The sequence below is a fragment of the Megascapheus bottae genome, chromosome 5, assembly GCF_031878675.1.
Source record: "Megascapheus bottae isolate mThoBot1 chromosome 5, mThoBot2.hap1, whole genome shotgun sequence".
Taxonomy (NCBI): Eukaryota; Metazoa; Chordata; class Mammalia; order Rodentia; family Geomyidae; genus Megascapheus; species Megascapheus bottae.
Window position 1 is genome coordinate 84192576 of NC_143513.1, and position 20939 is coordinate 84213514.

A 20939-nucleotide genomic window follows, 5' to 3' on the forward strand; every position below is an offset into this window, starting at 1 on the left:
TGAGGAGGGTGTGGAGACAAAGGCGGCCACATTTATACAGCAGTGCTGCCTGCTGCCGAGCTCCCAGGGTTTCCCGTGTTTCCCCCAGTGCCAGGCCCCTCCCCTGCCCACCGGGCCCTGGCGCTCCTTGTGCTGGGGACCGGAACCCGCACGGCTCCAGTGTCCTTCCCAAGAACCGACAAATTAAGAAACTCTTTATGGGGTCCAAGAGAGACCTTTAAGTGAAGATAAAGGGATTGTGTTTTTATTACTGTACTAGAAAATACAAACGTCATAAATCTTATTTCCTTCTTCTATTAGCTACGATGCAGGATCATGACATACTAAAATCAGTTACCAAAATGTAAATGAATAGTTAGATACACAAATCAACCACATTCTGTCTTACATTCCAAATAAATAAGTGACACTGAAGAATATTTAATCATGAATTTGATTACATATAGGAGAAAACAAAATTTTCTTCTTATTAATTTTGGAATTTTTTTCTAAATTTAAGAATTATTTTCTGCTAAAGAGCCAATTGAATTGTTAATTGTGTAATTTTTAGGTAATTATGTGACAAGATAACCAATCATTTTTGTTTGCTTTTTTTAAAAAATAAAGAAATGACATGCTTTTGATTCAATTCTCTCTGGCAACAATGATCATTTCTTTATTAAAACAAATGTAGACTGTGCACTAACATGTGCAATAATTAAAATCAGAGTCTACTGAGTGCACATTTAATAGCCAGGAGTAGCTGCGACTCTATGTCCAATGAATGTGGACAAAAACACATTTGTGATCACATCACAGCCCCCTTCCACCTCCTTTCCCCCAGATTGGCCAGCAGTAAAATCCATACACTAAATAAAATCTTGGGGGAAAATATCCTAGGAGAGCCTGCAACCCAACTAGCCATCCTCACTACTGCTAAATTTAATATTCACTCAACTTCCAAACTATCCTCACCCAGAACGCCACTTTAAGGGAGACCAGTACAACTCTTGTTCTCTGCATTTATATCCATTCCACTAAATTTTGGAGATAAGTCTTAAAAGTTATACTTTCTAGAAATTTCAGTTTCACATATGGTAAAGAAGCACGGTCATTCTTTTTTATTTTATTTTATTTCATTTTAACCAGTAACAAATGAAATTCTTCAGCACACCAGATTTGGGATTAGTTGTAACAGCATTCCTTAAGTTTGTGGCCATCCAAATATTTGAAAATACAATCAAGTTCTTAACAAATAGCATATTATATTTGAGGCGTCATATATATATTTGCTATGAAGTAAGCCAGTAAGTCTCTATTTTGTTTTTGAAATGTCTTCACTTATTCTACAAAATGCTTTGTTTCCAAGACTGTTTTTATCCAAATCTGCTGAGGAAATTTAAGTTTTACATTTCACCTACAGGAAGGGCTGTGTCAAACAACAGATTTTCAAAACAATATCAAGCTGGGGACAAACAGTGCAGATACTAGACCTGTGGACACAAATGCAGGCGCTGATCTTTGGGGCTATGAGTTTGCTCCCTTTCACACCAGCCCCACCTCTTTCCTAGAGCTCTGTATGATTCGCAGAAGTTCCACACAGATCTGGGGGTGGGGGGAGAAGAGGGAAATAGGTAGCATCAATATTGCACTCAATACCAGACCATACATTCATTTACTTCCCACAGAAAGTACACACTGGAGACATTTTTCTAAATTTAAGAATTATTTTCTGCTAAAGAGCCAATTGAATTGTTAATTGTGCAATTTTTAGGTAATTATGTGACAAGATGGCCAACCATTTCTGTTGGCTTTTTTTTTTAATAGAGAAATGACATCATGCTATTGATTCTGGAGGGGGCATATGGTAAAGCTTTGATGGTAGAACGTTTCACACAAAAGTAGCAAGGGTATCTTCTATCCCCTGGCTGCTCTAGGCTTCCACACTGACCTCTGCTGCTGCAGAGTGAGGCCAAGTGTGGTGGCCCCTCTCTCGGGAGTGGGGGATCAAAGGACCCCTCAGACAGGCTTGGAAGGACAAGAGACAAGGAAATACTGTGATTCTTACTATTTTTCCAATTGAAGGCGATGAATGCAAATTCTACGCAGAAAAGCTGGGGGTTATTTTAGCCACATAATTTATTTAAAATATCCTGGCCTTTGGAAGTAATTGTTTTCTAGAGTAGAATTTATATGCTAACCCTTTTGGGTTGAAAAGTCTAAACAGAAAGGTAACAAATATTTGTATATTCAATGTAGGTGATACGTTTCTAGGCAGTTGATACTTTACCATGTATGGTATTGTGTTCAAATGGGTATGTGGCCAATCCTGTGGCAGTGGTGCTTTTTAAAGTCAAGATGTGACATCAGAGAAGTGATCGATACATACAGGATACATTTATATGTTCCTGCTTACACCTTCACAGAGTCTGCTAAACAAAAGCAGATTCCTCCTCCTTTTATAATACACAGCACAGCTGTACTTTGAGCCACACCCTAGATCGCTTCAAGATTTTAAGCATTTTGATTTCAAGACACGGACATGAGGGTCTGAGAAGCCTGGGTTCCATGCCATAGGGCAATCCACCAGGACAACCTCAGGAATTCACCCTTTCTTTGGCCCAGGAGACAATGATGAAATGAGGGCCCACCCTTCTCCTCTCTTCCCCAGAGCAAAGCACCAGGGCTCACCTAGCTAGCATACTGCCCCACCACGGCCTCTCCATATCCAGATAACTCTGAGGCTTCCTCGAGATCTCTTTTGCCCTCCCATGATGGCAGAACACAGTCTTCATAAAAATCTCACCAAATGAGGCACATCCGGATTTAAATACCATCCTCTTAACTTTGCCACTAGGTAAATCTTCTCCAGTCTACCCTCTTATTTTTGTGTAGGTGGGTAGAAGAGGTTTGTGGCTAAATATTTAGGGGTCTGTATGTGTTCTCATGTACCCTATTATAGATAAAGTGCTTCTAAATCAAGTAGAAAAAAGCAACATTCACGCACATACAATCTATGTTAACTATACAAAGTAAATTTTCAATAGATATTCTAGGAATATCTATTTTTGAAGTACATATTTCTCGATGAGTGGACATTGTCCTAGAATCCAATAATGCATATTATACATCCAGGAAATGGTCCCTGGTGAATGTAGAGTTTCATGACCTCCAGCACACACCCTCACATCCGCAGTTCCATCTCTAAGACACCATTTCAAGTGCAGAGATCAGATCACAACAGCCAGTCCCTGTAGCACGGGGAGGGCTGTATTTGCACACGGAGCAGGACTGTTCTGCTCTGCTGGAAAGCTTACTGGGCTGTGTTTTAGATCATGGTTCAAAGCATCCGGAGTTTTCCTTGACATCAAAATCTCACTTTTTATACAGAGGTTGAAATGATCTGCGATGTCATTCACATATGAGATTTTTATCATTGGCTGCTGTGTCTGGGTTTTTTTCCCCCCTAGTAATAATTTTTAAATCTAAAAAAAAAAAAAAACCAAAAAACAAAAAAAAAACAAAAAAAACCTCCTTACTGCGCTATTGCTATTGTGGTGTTAACTTATTGCAATATACTAGGTCTGAGGGGGAGTTTAGTCTCTAAAGCTAATCATTCCCAGTTTTTAACTTTTGAATGGCTGGCATCACCCAGAGTTGTTTTGTGAAGAAATGGCTTGCAAGGATCCAAGCCTCTGTCATCCTACCGGGAGGCTGCCTTTTACACAAGTTTTCCAGTACAGGAGAAAGCAGTTTACAAAAGCCAGACATCAACCCAGCATCCCTAACGCATACCACCAAGCCCGCACATCTCGTAGGTTTATTTCCTAAGCTTCTATTTTTTCTGGGCTAGTATTAATTTTCATTTCCATTGGAAGCTTGCTGAAGGAATGGGTAGAGGCCAAATCCTGATCCTTGTTGGGCTTCTCTAGAACCTTCCTTCAGTAGTGACAATGGCCAGAAGCCATGGGCAGAACTCTCTATCTTTCTGTCCCCTCTGGTGAGTGTGCACACATGAAATTGTTTCTACTCTGCCCAGCCAACTCTAAACAGCTTGCACTCCTTACAAGGAAAAATAGGAAAGTCGCATTGATCGTGTGTGTGTGTGTGTGTGTGTGTGTGCAACAGTGGACACCTGCATCACAGAGTTGTTGGACAAGCTCTAAACTTTGCTTGGGGAAGAGAGCTACACAGTTATTTGACTTTCACTGAACACTCTTGATCAAGTCATTTCATTGCATTTTTCCCACTGCAAGCTCTCACTGAATGTGGATTGAAATAGAAACCAATCCAGTATTCACAGAGAGTGAAAAAAAACCTCAACTGTTTTCAGTGTGCATGTTACCCTCTGGGCTAAGAACTTACCTACAGTTATGAGGTAACGATTCTTTTTAAGGACTTTGGAACTAAATTTGATAAAGTACATTTCTAGGAATATATCTGCTAAAGGAAATCTCAAGCTTCTACATGGCTAAAAATGTACTACATTGGCTTTAAATCAATATATTCATCTATACAAATATTTAAATATATTAACCAATGAATATTGATGTAAAACCAGCATAGTACTTGCTCTTTTTTTGTGTGTGTATATAATTATTTGCTTCCCAAGGGTATCTGAGAGGAATGTACAACTCATACATGTGTCAAGCATTATGGGCAACTTTATGTTCATCCAACTGAGGCCAGAGGTGACGGCTTGACCGTGCTAGAGAGAGACAGAGAGACAGAGAGACAGAGAGAGAGAGAGAGAGAGAGAGAGAGAGAGAGAGAGAGAGAGAGAGAGAGAGAGAGAGAATATGAACGGGGGCAAGATTATAGTATACCCTCTAATGCAGAAAAGTATTTTTAAAGTGTTTTTTAAAACCTCTGTGAAAGTAAACCTGAAAGGAAATATTCAGCACCATCTTCCAAACCTAAAACTTGACCCTTTTTCTTACTAAAATAAAAATCCTGTATTCCACAGGTAGAGCCAATGCTCGTCATAAAGAAAGACTCCCTGCCCTGTCAGGATGGAAAATGGAACGTTTATAAATTTAACTCTGAACCAAATCTGAATCAAAGAGGGCTGGATCTCTAACAACTGAACTCAGGGCAAAATGCAGGGATGGAGGAGGAGAGGGCTGAGGAGGAGAGGGCTGAGGTGGAGAGGGGTAGCCCTGAGGCAGAAGTGGCAGTCCTGGCTGACTCAGCCACACTCCCAGTACCCCGAGTCAAAGCCAAGGAGGCAGCCAGACTCGTTCTGCCAAACAAGATGTGCAAGGGGGGGGAGAGGGAGAGAGAGAGAGGGAGAGAGAGAGAGGGAGAGAGAGAGGGGCTGAGCACATGTTACATCAGACACAGTACCTGACTTTTCACTGCACAGCTTGTCAGCTAGATACGGTGCCTCCTGGGCGATAAGTGCCAATATTTCATCTTCATACTCTTCTATTATAGTTTCACACTGCAGAAACACAATAACAGCACATGTGTATAGACAGCGGCAGGGCTCCGTGTGAGGAAGCTCCGAGACCGTTTCATTAGCAAAACATAGGAAACCATGTGAGGCAGGTAACCCATTTTTTCTTAGTGGTTTGGTTTAATACATCACTGCATTAGATCAACTTTCTCCCCAGAATGCTAATTACATCATTTCCTGGGACTTAACTGTGTGATTAGTCCATGGAGGAGGAGGAGGAGGAGGAGGAGGAGGAGGAGGAAGGAAGGATGGAAAATGGCTCTATATTTCTCTTTCTAAAATTAGAATGCAAGCTGTAGGAGGAAATGGGTTTTCTATGTAAGGAGCTGAAATGTCTCAACTTTTTCATCTTCCCAGTGGTCATAAAGAATCAAGTTCCCTGAAATGGTTAAACCGGTCTCCTTCTGACTTAGCATAATAATCCATTTTGTGGTTTGAAAGAAAAAAGAAAACAATGAAGCCTCATCTTTGGCAAGCAAAACAAACGGTCTTGGATTTCACTGTGGAGAAAGGACCTCTTCAGTGCCGTAGGAAGATATCTTTTCTACAATTTAGAGAGCTTGCCAAAATTTCATTTTGCTTTCCCCAAATAAAAGAGAATCGCAACCTGACACTTCACAGCACAGGAAGCTCTAATTTGCCCTGGAATCTGAAAGTCTTAAATTCTGACTGGACGATGTTTCTTCCTAGAAAAATGACCAGGTGATGCCTTTGGACCTGAGAGGGCATTGTAGGGCTTGGAGCTCATTTTCTGAGTTCATTAAGAAAGACTCTAATTTTTTTAAAAAAATGACATTTAAACTATCTTAATTCCAGTATAATGTGTATATAAAACTTGTGAACGACAAACACTAACACCGCCATTCCTATTTCAAGGGACTTTTAACCTGAATTACCGCCCTGGCTTTTTAATTAAAATGAAATCTCCAAATGTCAGCTCCAGCCCTCGTTTCTGGACCTCCACGGCTGACATTTGGGCTAATTCGTGAACTTCATACATTTTTTAAACAGGCCTGGTGTAATTCAACAGCCTTAAGTAAAGTGAAATATATTGCAATATACTTCGCCAGGCACATTAGAGCAAGCCAGAGGCCAGCATTTATGTAAAATAAACATTATTCTGCTAGGAAATTTGGCCTTGCGCCAACTAAGCCTTTATTTAACTTGAATGTTTTTTATGCTCGAAAACTTGAATTAACTCGAGGCGGGCGGGGGAGACCGACGTCTTGCTTCTGGGCAGCCTGGCTGGAAAGATTCAAATCCACCCTGCGTTTCCCCGCCGCTCCGCGCCCCGCGGCCGGGCAGCGCGGGCACCGGGGCGCGTGAGCCCGGAGCGCGCGAGCCCCGCCGGGGAGGCCCGCGGCCGCGGCCGGGGCGAGCCAGCTTACCGCGAATTTCAAAGGCCAGTAGGCGTCGGAATAGAAAAAGAACTTCTTGTACTCGGGGTAGATCCGGTCCCCCTTCCGCGGCGCGTACCTCCGGAACGTCTTCCGCCTCGTCTCCGGGTCCTCTTTGAGCTGGTAGTCGTTCATGCGCTCGCACACCTTGTCCAGGAGGTCGGTCAGGAAGGCCTCCGACTGCGCCAGCGGGACCTGCGGGGCCAGCGGAGCCCGGCCGCCCACGTGAGCCCCGGGGCTGCGGCCCGGCCCGGCCCCGCGCGCCCCCATCCGCCTCGCCCGGCCCCGCGCGCCCGCCCTGCGCCCGCCCGGCCCGGCCCCGCGACCCACTGTTTAACCCTGCGCGACCTCAGCCCGGGAAAAGTGCAGCTACTTAAAAGTGGGCAGTCTGAAACCTGGGGCACACTAGGGGCTATGCCTGCAGGAGAAAGCACAGTCAGGAGAGAGCAGGGGAGGGGGACGGGGGGGGGGAGAAAGAGCAGAGGAGAGGAGAGGAGAGGAGAGCAGAGCAGAGCAGAGGAGAGGAGACCAGAGCAGAGGAGAGGAGAGGAGAGGAGACCAGAGCAGAGCAGAGGAGAGGGGAGCAGAGCAGAGGAGAGGAGAGGAGAACAGAGGACAGGAGAGGAGAGGGGAACAGAGGAGAGGAGAGCAGAGGAGACCAGAGCAGAGGAGAGCAGAGCAGAGGAGAGGAGAGGAGAGCAGAGCAGAGCAGAGGAGAGGAGACCAGAGCAGAGGAGAGGAGGGGAGGAGAGGAGAGGAGACCAGAGCAGAGCAGAGGAGAGGAGAGGAGAGCAGAGCAGAGCAGAGGAGAGGAGACCAGAGCAGAGGAGAGGAGAGGAGACCAGAGCAGAGCAGAGGAGAGGGGAGCAGAGCAGAGGAGAGGAGAGGAGAACAGAGGACAGGAGAGGAGAGGGGAACAGAGGAGAGGAGAGCAGAGGAGACCAGAGCAGAGGAGAGCAGAGCAGAGGAGAGGAGAGGAGAGGAGAGGAGAGGAGAGCAGAGGACAGGAGAGCAGAGGAGAGGACAGGAGAGGAGAGGAGAGCAGAGGACAGGAGAGCAGAGGAGAGGAGAGGGGAGCAGAGGAGAGAGGAGAAGAGAGCAGAGGAGAGGAGAGGGGAGGGGAGCAGAGGAGAGCAGAGCAGAGGAGAGGAGAGCAGAGCAGAGGAGAGCAGAGGACAGGAGAAGAGAGCAGAGGACAGGAGAGGAGAGCAGAGGAGAAGGGAGCAGAGGAGAGGAGAGGAGAAGGGAGCAGAGGAGAGGAGAGCAGAGGAGACCAGAGCAGAAGAGAGGAGAGGAGAGCAGAGCAGAAGAGAGGAGAGCAGAGGAGAGGGGAGCAGAGGAGAGGAGAGCAGAGGACAGGAGAGGGGAGCAGAGCAGAGGAGAGGAGAGGGGAGCAGAGGACAGGAGAGGGGAGCAGAGGAGAGGAGAGCAGAGGAGAGGAGAGCAGAGGACAGGAGAGGAGAGGGGAGCAGAGGAGAGAGGAGAAGAGAGCAGAGCAGAGGAGAGGAGAGCAGAGCACAGCAGAAGAGAGGAGAGGAGAACAGAGGAGAGGAGAGGAAAGCAGAGGAGAGGGGAGCAGAGGAAAGGAGAGGAGAGGGGAGCAGAGGAGAGAGGAGAAGAGAGCAGAGGAGAGGAGAGCAGAGCACAGCAGAAGAGAGGAGGGGAGAGGGGAACAGAGGAGAGGAGAGGAGAGCAGAGGAGAGGAGAGGAGAGGAGAGGGGAGCAAAGGAGAGAGGAGAGCAGAGGAGAGGAGAGGGGAGGGGAGCAGAGGAGAGGAGAGCAGAGGAGAGGAGAGGGGAGGGGAGCAGAGGAGAGGAGAGCAGAGCAGAGGAGAGCAGAGCAGAGGAGAGCAGAGCAGAGGAGAGGAGAGCAGAGGAGAGGAGAGCAGAGCAGAGAAGAGGAGAGGAGAGGAAAGGAGAGCAGATCCCAGAGCCAACTGTCTTGTCTGTCTCTCCAAGTCCGCAGTGACCCCAAAAGTCCGCCCTTCCCGGCCCCCCGTGGCCTTGGGTCCCCTCTGGGCCGGGGCCTCTGGTGGCGGGGAGACGCGGGGCCCGCGAAGGTCACCGGGCTGCTTTGGGAGCCGCTGGCGCGCGTCGGGGCGCCCTCTCCCCGGGGACGCGGCCAGCACCCCCGCCCGGGGCGCGGGTCAAAGTGCGCCCCGAGCCTTGGAAACCGAGACAAAACCCCCCGTGCCGTCTAGACGGGTCAAGGTGCCGGGCGGGCCCCGCGGCTCCTTCCGGAAGGGAAGGGGCGTGGAGCTGCCAAGGGCGCCGGCCCCGCCGGCCAAAGCCCCGCGAGCTGCGCCTCTCCACCGTCCGCTGATCAAAGCGGGAAGGTTGCATGACAACCGCGGTGAATGCGCTGGGCTCTGCGGCTGATCCGTCCGCCTCTTTGTCCCCTTTCACACGCAGTGTGAACCCTTCCGGTGCCAGCACCGCGCGCCATTCCCAGGCGCGCCCCGGGCGCACAAAGGGCTCGGCGCTCGCCGCCACCGGCTGCACACCCGACCCGACCCGCCGGCGCGGCCTGGGCGGCCAGGGCGGCCAGGGCGGCCAGGGCGGAGAGGCGCCCCGCTTTCCACGCATAAACACCTCACCCGGAGAGCCGGGGGAGAGGAGGGCGCCTCGGGTGTCCGCCCGCCGCACCTGCGGGCCCAGGTAACCCCCAGCTCCAGCCAGCCCCGGTTCCACGGCCCCCTGGCCTGCAGGTCTGCAATTAAGCAGCGTATTAAACCAGAAGGTACCGCAGCCCTATTTATCCTCCGAAGTGCCGAAGTTGCTTCAGACTCTGGCATGTTTTAAAGTTATAGGTGTGTTCAATCAGAAAGCTCCGCGGACACTTTTGAGATGTGGGGCCGACCTACCTAATGCCCTGACTTCGTACTTTGCAAAAGGAAATCCTTAGGTTAGGTAGCAAGAACCATTGGCTATAAGAAATGAAGGGTTCACTTGTGCCAGTCACCAGAACAAGTTACAGTATGCAGAGGAAAATTCTTAAATTATGATTAACCAAGGCAGATTCATCCACAGATGATTCCTTTTCTGTAATACATAGGTTTTAAGTGTATTTTCTTATCCAATACGAATAAAAGACATCCATTGTAGTTTCTAGATGTAGCCACAGCAGGATTTTACTGAAAGGGGATTCTTTCGTGTCACAAAATAATAATCTTGATTACTTGACATTAATCAAGAAATTAATTCTCTCTTTCCCTTTGGCCTCCCCCTCCCCCACTGGAAAAGTAAACCTGCTCCGTGTTTGTGGGATGGGGCAGTGAGGACGGTGGGACTGAGGGACTAGGGTGTGAGGGTCTGGGTGGGGAGTGGAGCCTGGGAGGGTGGGGTCTGGGGGGCCTGCTGGGAGGGCCCTGCTGGGAGAATCACTGGCCTGTCTGCCTACACCAAGCATTCAGTGAAGTATTGTTCTGAGCTGTGTGCAAAAATCACTGAGCTTGTGAATAAGTTTTGAACAATGTGGTGTGTGTGGAAAGCCTTCTGGACTTCCTGGGAGAGCTGTTTATTTGTTTCCTTTCTGGGTAGTACTTTTTGGGAGCAGTCTCCTGCATTGCATTTGAAGATGGTGGTATAATGTCTTATTTGATCTAAAATGCATTCTAGGAAGGGAACAACTTGTGAATTTCAACATTTTTCTAAGTGTGTGAAGGTGGTCTGATGGTGTAAAAAACGTAATCATCTAGCCCTCCAGATTTAAATATTATTAAGTAGTTGTACATAGGAATTACTGTTGCCGAAAGAGTTGCTAGAGAGCTGAGGAGACAAGGCCTGATGCGCCAGCTGGCGTAGAAGGAGAACTCAAGCAGAGACTTGCACACAGCCTCTCCTACTCACACACACACTTCCATCTTAAAATTCGAACACATCGGGGTTTCCCCCCAGAAGCTAGTGTTTTAAAAGCCGATCATTGCACTTGGAGTGCATCTGGAAGAACTGCACACGATTGAGTTTAAAAAATAATTCCTCTGGGCAGCATGACTGTCAGTAAATGCAAAGACTGCAGAGAGAAGAGCCGGGCCCTGGGGTCTGACGGTCTCCACGCTGAGCAGGCGGGAGGTTCGGGGATGAGAGGGAAGAAACAGCATCTTTCTTTCTACACCAGGATGGTTTTGAATGGGGCCTGTCCCTGAAACCCATCCCATTGTGACCTTCCAGGAGCCAGGCCCCCACCCTCTGGGGAGCTCTCAGAGTCACTAACCTCATTAAAATATGAATGGAAAGGGCCGCCGGTGCCCGGCCGTGGGACCCGGGATTCACACGCCCTTGTCCTCCTCCTGGCCAGTGGCCATTACATCCAGACTGGACCCTTCCCAGCTAGGGATGGAGAAACCACCCCCTCGGTTCATTGCTGTCTTGCAGTACCCGGATCAAAGCGAATCCCATCTTCTCCCAGTTTGGAGCCCCACCTGCAGCTTTAAATTGGGTGCGGTGTGGAGCTTCTGACCATGTGCTGGTTAAGTGAGTAGGCATGAGGGGTGAGGGGTGAGGGGTGAGGGGTGAGGGCAGTGGGGGGGGGGGGGAATCGGGTCCTTCTCTCAACTTCAAAATGGCAGAAAAGTAGAGGGAAGTTCTGGCTTTTGTTTCTCCACAGCACCCCGGATCTGGGGTTTATTACAGATCACCAGGACACTTGAGTAAGAGTCAATTACAGGGCGCTTGCTTGTGAGGTCCTTTCGGGGTCTCTGTTAATCTTATAGTGAGTTTCCTGCTTGGCAGCCATCACCAGCTGGGGTACGATTGTGTTACAGTGCACAGTCTGGTGTGGAACTGCAGACCGCCAGCCTGGTCCACTCATCTTTATCCTTAGTGTGGAGTTTCCTTCAGATATGAACCCAGTATTTAACCTGTGGAGTGGCTGATAATTAATTTCACATTGTTGCAAAGATTCTTCTTTCTTGGGGGTTAGTTAATGTGGAAAATTTAATTGCATTTACAGCAAATATTGCATCTAGTTTAATCACTAACTTTTCATCCATAAAAATGGAACTGCTGCTGATATTAGCTAAAAGTCAATATTTAGAAGTGCAAAGTCAAAGCTCTTTGCTGGGGGCCACAACAGAAGTATGGATCCAGGAACTCTTGTAAGCTGATGAGATATATAATTAGCTTTTATGTTAATTGACTGCTATGAGTTTGTTGTGTGACACTTCTTCATATAATATGCAAATGGCACTGACTGTTTAGTTTTATTAGACAATATAATTAGAAAGCTAAGGGAAGAATAATAAAGGTTGATGAATTTCCAACGTTTGGTATATTGAAAAACAATGACCGCATCTGGAGAGATTTTAGGTAGCTTTCGTATGGAGAGCAGAGCCAGCTGCCCGGTCACAGAGCTGGCATCAGGGTTGCAGGTTGCAGCGAAGCTTATTTAAACAGGTGATGTTCTTCTCACCTGGCTAGGAGGAGGCAGAGACCAAAGCCACTCACCACAGAGGACAGACATTAGGAAAACAACAGTGATTCTTTCCCTCCTGTAATCTAACAGAAATAAGTCATTCTTATTATAAAAATTTGAACGTTCTACCTGAGCTTATTTAAGAGCAAACATTAATAACATAAATGCTCAGGTTTTTTGTTTTTGTTTTTTTGCCAGTCCTGGGCTTGAGCTCAGGGCCTGAGCACTGTCCTTGGACTTTCTCAAGGCTAGAGCTCTACCACTTGAGCCTCAGCACCACTTCTGGCTTTTTTCTATGTATGTGGTACCAAGGAATCGAACCCGGGTCTTCATGCATGCTAGGCAATCACTTTAACCACTAGGCCAAACTCCCGGTCCCGTGCTCAGGTTTTTTAAAAAATTAGAAAAAATTTCCAGAATTCCATTGTTTAAAAAACCCGAGGGCTCTATTCAATGTAACAGTGACAAAGGAGGACATAAAAAAAGTGTGTTGTGCCAGCATTAATGCTATCCAAACAGGAGCATAACTCCATTTTACTTTTTTCTAAAGTTAAAAAAATACTTTCTTTCATTATAAATACAAATTTGGCATTGCTATTTGATTTTTGCTTTTTGTTTTGTTTTGTTTTTGGTGGAGCTTGAACTCTGGGCCTGGGCACTGTCCTGGAGCTCTTCATCTCAAGGCTACTGCCCTACCTCTGGACCCACAGCGCCACTTCTGGTTTTCTGGAGGTTAACTGGAGATAAAGAGTCTTATGGTATTTAGTACCAGGGCTGGCTTTGAACCACGATCCTCAGATCTCAGCCTCCTGAGTAGCTAGGATTACAGGTATGAGCCACCGGTCGGCTGCCATTTGGTTTTACTTGCTTTTTTTTTTTTTTTTTTTAAAAAAAAAAAGCTCTTCTGTTAACTTAAAAAAATGTCTATTAACTTTCAAAAATGTTAGGTAAATGAAAAAATCTAACTATGGACATGGCAAGGCTGCAGGCCACAGGCTCGCAAAGTTCGAGATGATATGAACTTTTTTTTTCTTTTTCCAGTCCTGGGGCTTTGAACTCAGGGCCTAGGCACTCTCCCTGGGCTGCTTTTTCACAAGGCTATTGCTCTACCACTTGAGCCACAGTGCCACTTCCAGGCTTTTTTTCTGTTTATGCATGCTAGGCAAGCACTCTACCACTAAATCAGACTCCCAGCCAATATGAACTCTTAAAATTCACTTAGTGAATAATTACCAAATCCATCTGCATGTCACAAATTTAGACTTTTATTAAAAAAAGGCTTCTATGATTCTGAATAAAAATGAACCTAAAATTATTGAATGTGGCCGACGTAGGCCCGGCAAGTGTGGATGAAATAGCAGGGCTCTGCCAGCCCAGGCCGGGGGTCCCTGAATGCCTTCACCGTCTACACACACACACACACACACACACCCCACACACACTGTCCGCCAAGCCCCCTCTGCACATCCCCAGCTGGTTTAGAAACGGCGTGAAGGCAGCCGGCAGCCGGCTGTGCCTCTGTGTGCTGTGGACACACAGGGTGGAGGTGAAGAGCACAAGGGAAGCTCTGGTGTTTCCCCTCCACGAAGGTGAGGGCACTGCACACACACAGATCTTACCCACGCACGCGCACACATACACATGCACATGCACACACACACACACAGATCTTACCCTTGCACATACACATATAGATCTTATCCACACGCACACAGGTACACACATCGCAACACACCTGCACATGTATGCACAATGCAGACACACACACATGCACACACACGCAGAAGCACAAACACATGGATTATGCAGAAGGCTCCAGCTGGCCTCAGAACTGACTAGCAAGCCAGAAGACATTGTGTGTTTCCAGATAAGGCAGAGCCAGCTGCAGGCAGTGGACTGTGTCTCTTCTCCCCACCTTCCACTGACACCCCAGGCCTGGCTCTCTGAGCCGCCCATTTCATTCATTCATACATACATACATACATACATACATACATACATACATACATACATGTGTATGTGTGTGCCATTATTGACTCCTGAACTCAGAGCCCAGGGGCTAGAACTCTACCATTTGAGCCATAGCTCTGCTTCTAGCTGTGTGTGTGTGTGTGTGTGTGTGTGTGTGTGTGTGTGTGTGTGTGTGTGGTGGGGGGATAATTGGAGATGAGGCTTGAGAACTTTACCACTCATGTTGGCGTTAAACTTCAATCTCGGGAAAATTTACTTGGGCCCTCCCTCCCTCCCTTTTTAATCCCAAAGGCTCAAAAGGGTGAATACACACACACACACACACACACACACACACACACACACACACACACACACACAGCTTGTACCCAGGCATTGGTGGCTCACGCCTGTAATCCTAACTACTCAGGAGGCTGAGATCTGGGGACCGCGGCTCAAAGCCAGCCTGGACAGGAAAGTTCCCATGAAACTTTTCTCTCCAATAATCCACTCAAAAAAAAAAAGCCAGAAGTTGTACTGTGGCTCAAGTGGTAGAGTGCGAGCCTTGAGCACAGCAACAGTTCCCAGGTTCTGGGTTCAAGCTTCAGAGCCAGCAAAAAATAAAAACAATACAAAGACAATAGAAACGCATAGCTATAGCTTGTGCCTACCCAGACCTCCCACTTCAGAGCAGCTCAGGTGCATGCATCGACGTCGGTGAATGCCCGTGTGTGTGAACACGTCTCCACGTGAGCAAATGGGATGCCATGCAACCGTGGGCTCTACAGGCGTGTGGATCAATTTGCTTGTGTATGCTGTTCGTATCTGTGCACAGGCGTGGGTGCCTGTGTGCTCACTCCCTGTCACACAGGTCAGAGGTCACACAGGTTCGGGCACAGCCTGTGTGTGTGTGCGTAGGCATGTATCGCCGTGTGCCCAACCCTCTGGTCCCAGTACCTACAATCTGGCGCCCACCTTCAGGAAGTGCCTCATCCCAGGGTGCTGTCACCGCTGTCCCCTCGGCCCCTCCAGAGCTCTACGCTGCCTCTGAGCTTCTCCCAGCAGTCCAGGTGGTGCTGCTGTGGCCCCGGGTCCAGGGACAATAGCAGTGGCTGCCTGGGTTGAAGCCTCTGCCACATGGTGGTGGCCGTGGTGACGGTCACCCTGGCTGTTGGTGCTGGCCTAGCCTGGGGAGCCTGTGACCAAGGCTCTGCTCCGGTCAGGCCCTCCACAGGTGAAGCACAGCCTAGGGAAAGCCAAGCTGGGCTCCCAAGTTCTCCAGACGCAGCAGCAGCCAGCGCCGGGGGCCGCTCACACCTGCAGCCCCAGCCACTCAAGTGGCTGAACTCTGAGGGTCAAGGCTGAAAGCCAGCCCAGTCACGCAAGTCTGGGAGACTCTTATTTCCTGTTAACCAGAAGTAGAGCTGTAGCTCCAGTGGTAGCGCTAGCTGTGAGTGTAAAAGCTAAAGGACAGGGCCAGGAGTTTGGCCTAGTGGTAGAGTGCTTGCCTAGCATGCACGAAGACCCGGGTTCGATTCCTTGGTACCACATACATAGAAAAAAGCCGGAGGTGGTGCTGAGGCTCAAGTGGTAGAGCTCTAGCCTTGAGAAAATCCAAGGACAGTGCTCAGGCCCTGAGCTCAAGCCCAGGACTGGCAAAAAAAAAAAAAAAAAAGCTAAAGGACAGTGACTAGGCTCTGTGTTCAGGCCTCAGTGCCCACATGTGTGTGTGAGCATGTGCACGCACACACACACACACACACATACACACACACACACACACTGATGCACAAAGAAATACAGAACAAGCCAAAAGAGCTCCCTCAGCTCTCAGTGTTTCTGGACTGGCACCCAGTTCCCAGTTCCAGGTGCTGGGTTCCAGATGCTCAGATAAGGCACCATCACACCAAGAAGAAGACAATGCTGAGACCTAACACCACGTGGCCTAGCAGGCATGGGGTCCTGGGTTCCAGCACCAGCACCAGAGAAACAAGTCAAAACGAGTGGAGGCCTTTTCCTCATTCTCCAAGAAAACTGAAAGAGGGACAGCTATGGTGTTTGAGCCACGACATCTGTGATATTTCCAGGCAGCAAACCTCCTTGAGGTGAGCTCGGCAGTCTCCCTGATAGTGCTGTTCCCTCTGTGCGTTTCTGGGCTTCTTCAAACCAGGGCAGGAAGGTAGGCAGGCAAGCATGTTACCAGGAATTCTGCTTCCCTGCTGGGCTCGGCACCAAGTTCAAGCCCTGCTAGAGCCAGATCTGAGGTCAGCCCTGGTTTGGAAGCGCAGGCTTCCATGTCTCCGAGGTGCCTATATTTAAGCAGTTATGAGCAGACTTGCTCCACCTCAGGCAGGAGGGGTGGGCGCTGGGAACCTCAGGAGCTGGCATGTTGGTCACCGGGGTGGCTTTGCCTCCCAAAGGACTCCAGGCCCACAGAATGACAAGATAGTCATTGCTAGTCAGGAAAGAATGAGCAAGAAACATGAAAACTGGCAGAGGCCCACATAGACCTGTATCTCCCTGTGGCCAAGAAAGACACTGCTGTACAAATGAGTCAATTCTGCACTTGCTCCGGGAATCCCTTTGTCCTGTTTTGTTTTATTTCTTCTTTAGGGCCTTTAATGACCGTGAGTCTCCATAAGGTGACATATTCACATGCTCAGCATTCAATAAGATCCCAGCTTGATCCCAGCAATGGAATGTGAACGTGGGAAGGGGTGAGGATCTCCATGAAAACTCAGCATCCAGACAGATACATTCTGTCTCCTCTGAGTCTTCAGCTCTGTATTCTCTGCTCCACGGACAATCAGCGAACAGTGGAAAGTTCCCTGGGCCAAACGTCTGCCTCTTTATCTGTGAGGCTATTAGAATGAATGAGCTGCAGGGATCCATATTGGAATATTTAGGGTAATGGCAACACTAAAAAAATGGCACCTGGGCTGGAAATGTGGCTTAGTGGTAGAGTGCTTGCCTAGCATGCTCGAAGCCCTAATTCCTCAGCACTACATAAACAGAAAAAAGCTGGAAGTGGCGCTGTGGCTTAAATGGTAGAGCACTAGCCTTGAGTCAAAGAAGCTCAGGGACAGTGCCCAGGCCCTGAGTTCAAGCTCTAGGACTGGCAAAAAAAAAATGACACCTGTAATCCTAGCTATGTAACAGGCTGAGATCCAAGGACTGCAGTTTAAAGGCAGCCAGGGCAAGAAAGTCCTTGAGATTCTTATCTCCAATTAACCACCAAAAACTCCCACGCGGAGATGTGGCACAAGTGGTAGAGTACCAGATTTGAGTGAGAAAAGTAAGGAAGGGATAGTGCACACACCTCATCTTTAAGCCCCAGTACTGGCACAACAACCCCCTCCCCACAGAAAAATACCAAAGATGCCCCCCAAACCTACTAGAGGTCGCTTGGAGTTTCCTGTGCCTTGACACTGGGTAGTATTGTCCTTCTGTAAAGCTGGTTCCCAGACCTTTGACAGGGACCACTCCCCGAAAGGTCCAGAAGACAAGAACTCTTCTCCAAGGATCTTCCCGTGTGAGAGCCTGGCACGGCTGGAATGAGCATTCAGGGAAGTTGCCAGTGGCGTGTGGTGACCAAGGGAGCCGATGATGCTGGGTGGCCTTGCTACGGAGCACGGGGACAGGACTGGCTTCTTCCTGTGCCAGGGGCCGCGGAGTCTGGAGCAGAGTCTCGTATGAGACGGAGCCAAATCAGAGACCCGGCTGCCCGATCTCTATTTCTTGAGCACATGCTGTGTGCGTGCACACAGGACATGGTAGTGCACGGGACGAAGGGGTCCCCGTCCCTTGGAACTGGAACGTGTGGTTCCAGAGACCAATCTCCTTCCGTGGCAGGATCTGGCTGTCGGCTTTGTCTGCTCCTGAGCTAAGGATGGTGTTACCTTGGGAAAGACCCGGGTCCCAGGGTCCAGAAATAAAGCTGTATTCACTCATGGGGAGCTGATGGCTGACAGACAGAGAGCTGCGGGTCACCGAGCTGCCGGGTGCCCAGGCACGCCCTCAGCCATTCTCTCGTCTTGGCGTACTGGCTTTTGAGCTCAGGGCCTCACACTTGCACAACCAGGCCTTTCTACTTCAGTTCTTTCGCGTTTCGCCAGCCTGGGGCCTCAGTCCTTCCCCTTGGGACTCCTAGGGAACTGGGCTCACAGGCTGGGCCACGTAGCTCGTCATTTTCATGGTGTTTACAGAGACACTCACCCCCTGGTTCCTGGTGACCTACCTAGAGTCACAGCCTGGGCTTCAGAGTGCTGGCCCAGCGATCTGTGAGATCGCCCCGTGTGTGCCCATGAGCGACCATCCCTGCCACGCCAGCCCTTCTGTCCTGGTGTCATTCTGTCCCTTCTCTGCACAGCAGCTTCTCTCTTCTCCTGGAAGATGGACCTGTGGGCTTCTTCATGTGTGGCATACAGGCACCCACAGGCACCCATGAACACACAGGGCACCCACACCAATGAGGGAGCTGCTTTTTCTACCCACTGTCACAGTCTGAGGCCCAGGCAGGAGCCTCCCCCAGCGGGGAGGGCACGCTGCTCTTGTCCTGGGCTAGGAAGCTGGGTCATGAGGCCGGGATTAAACGGACAGCTCAGGCCGTGACTCTGCCCAGGCCCAGCGTGGCAGTGTACACCAGCTAAATGTCATGATTCTGTTCCACTCCCTGTTGAAAACCCTCCGTCTGGGCCCAAGGTGGGGCATGTGGCAACTCCAGTGCCCCACCAGGGCCTTTATCTTTCTCCCAGAGGGTGGTGGGATCCCTGGGGAAGTCTGAAGACAAGCCCAGCTCTAGCTGATTCATGGGTGGCTGTTGGAGCTGCAGGGCAAGAGGCAGCGAGCACCTCAGTGGGCTTGGTGGAGGGCAGGGCCACACCCCTGCCCAGGTGAGCCAGGCCCGGCTCACAAAGTCACAATATCTGTACTCAGAAACCTTCCTCTAAGACAACCAGCGTGGCTCTCCTGCCAAGGCTCTAGGCTGGGTGGAAAGCGGAAAGCGCCTCTCAAACAGCTAACTGAAAGGCGGAGCCAGGTAAATCCAGCCTCTCTATGTGCGAGCCCCACAGCCCCACGGTGACTTACGGCCGCCTTTGTCCTGGGGGAGAAACACTGGCAGCCCCCTAAATACATCCCATTATCCTCCATTCTTCACCCGATTTGAGGATTCAAACAATTCTTCTTCGGTGGAATAAGGAGCAATTAACAGGACTAGGGATTTATTGAGGATAAGTCATGCCAGACAGTTTTGACAGCTTGTTTTGAGTGTGACAGAATTACAAAACCCGAGGTTAGATGCATTATGGATTTAGACTTCAGTGCAGCATCTCATACCAGGCTTGTGAAATGATTCCTGCAGAACCGTGCAAGCCGGCTGGGGAAGAGTGCTCCTCTGTGTGGAAGGCAGACTTGGAGGTCAGAGACAGGACTGTCAGCCCTACACTAAGATGCGGCGGGGGTTGGGGGGGCGGCAGTGGCATTTCATAAAGGGCTGCAGAGGTCAAGGTTCAAGTTTGTTCCCATCACATCTTCATTATGAACCACCGGGCCGCAGGGGTGTGGGGGGCGGGGAGTCAGTACCTACGAGGCAAGGCAGCACCTCAAGGAGTACTCAGGTCTCCCAGCAGGAAGACAAGCTAGGGGGATGAGCCCAGGGAGAGCCTGGGTGTCCACCTCTAAGGCTGGGTCATGGTCTGCATTGTCCACGGATTGCTCAAGTCTTAACCTTCACCACAGCCCGCGGTTTGGAGCTGGGTCCCGGCAGGGGTGACTCATTAGGGTGAGGGTCACTGCTAGATGGGGCCCCAACCCTATGTCGCGATGCCCTAGAGAAGGGGGAGACCGGGAGACACCCAGGACCACGGTTCTGCCGCCTTGGATGCAGAGAAGCTGGAGGGAAGCCTGGAGAGAAAGCGGTTCCCTGAAAGAAGCAGGCCACCTAGGCTGCAGTGTTTCCTTGCACAGCCCTCCAAGACAGACAGACAGACAGACAGACAGACTGCTTTACAAAGCACCAATGAACAGAGTCTACGGCCTGTTGCCCACGGCAGAGCTTCCCACAGAGCCTTGCTCCCAACTCCCCCCTACCATGTAGACATTCCCCCCCAGTGGCAGAGAAGGGGTCTCTCAATTCCATCTTTTGTTTTGTCTATAAAATGAAAATGCCTGCATTGCCTGCCTTGGGTTCATTAACCCTAATTCTGTGCTAAGCTAGCATAATCTTTCATTCTCTTCCATCCTTTTATGCCCCCTGATAATTATTACTTTTATCTGCTCAGGAGTATTGAATCGTCTGTCTCCCTCCTCCCTGGAGATGGGGTAGCATTTACCCTTTCCATCTGCCCCAGCGTCTCCTCACCGTGTGTGGCTAAAGAGTTCATCACGCCTCTGCCTGTGCTATATCTACTGTTAGGGAGTTTCAAAGTTTTTCTTAGCCAGTCCTCGTGAAGCAGAGTGCACACGCACATACACGGGGGAGAGCAGGCAACTCCGCCACCCTTCGGGTCCAGCTGGGCTTCTGCTGTGCCCTGGAGCTCCTTCAGGACAAACGGGCTTCCCAGACCTCAAGCACTGTCCACGGGTCTTGAACGCCAGCGCCAGCACCCACTTGGCACAGCGAAGGGGAGGGGTCTGTGGGGTGGGAGGGGCCAGGCCACTAGAGGACCACAGTCCAGAAAGCAAGAACCAAGGGTGCAGCAGAGTCACCTTCTCTACCCAGGCTTGTCAAGACAAGAACAATG

At 49.5% G+C, this 20939-nt stretch overlaps 1 protein-coding gene across 2 annotated transcripts; it reads right to left on the reverse strand.

Annotated features, from left to right (window-relative positions):
• Positions 1–511: 511 nt before the first annotated feature.
• Positions 512–7318, reverse strand: Cnpy1 (canopy FGF signaling regulator 1). Of its 2 annotated transcripts, none has more exons than XM_090333601.1 (4): positions 7183–7318; positions 6826–7029; positions 5326–5422; positions 512–1584 (listed from the first exon to the last, which is right to left on the reverse strand). In XM_090333601.1, exons 2-4 carry the CDS (start codon positions 6967–6969, stop codon positions 1547–1549), a joined length of 279 nt encoding a protein of 92 aa, XP_090189727.1. In that variant the 5' UTR covers positions 6970–7029; positions 7183–7318; the 3' UTR covers positions 512–1546. The 2 variants fall into 2 exon arrangements, with proteins under 2 accessions (XP_090189727.1, XP_090189726.1); XM_090333600.1 differs by having other exon boundaries at positions 7165–7318.
• Between the last annotated feature and the right edge of the window lie 13621 nt (positions 7319–20939).

Bases quoted from the DNA above. Each gene is read 5' to 3' on its own strand.
- Cnpy1 (XM_090333601.1), bottom strand. From the start codon at position 6,969: ATGAACGACTACCAGCTCAAAGAGGACCCGGAGACGAGGCGGAAGACG. The intron at 5,423-6,825 runs GTAAGCTGGCTC...GTGTTTCTGCAG, and splicing joins ACTGGCCTTTGAAATTCGCG to TGTGAAACTATAATAGAAGA. The intron at 1,585-5,325 runs GTACTGTGTCTG...CCCCACCCCCAG, and splicing joins GCTGTGCAGTGAAAAGTCAG to ATCTGTGTGGAACTTCTGCG.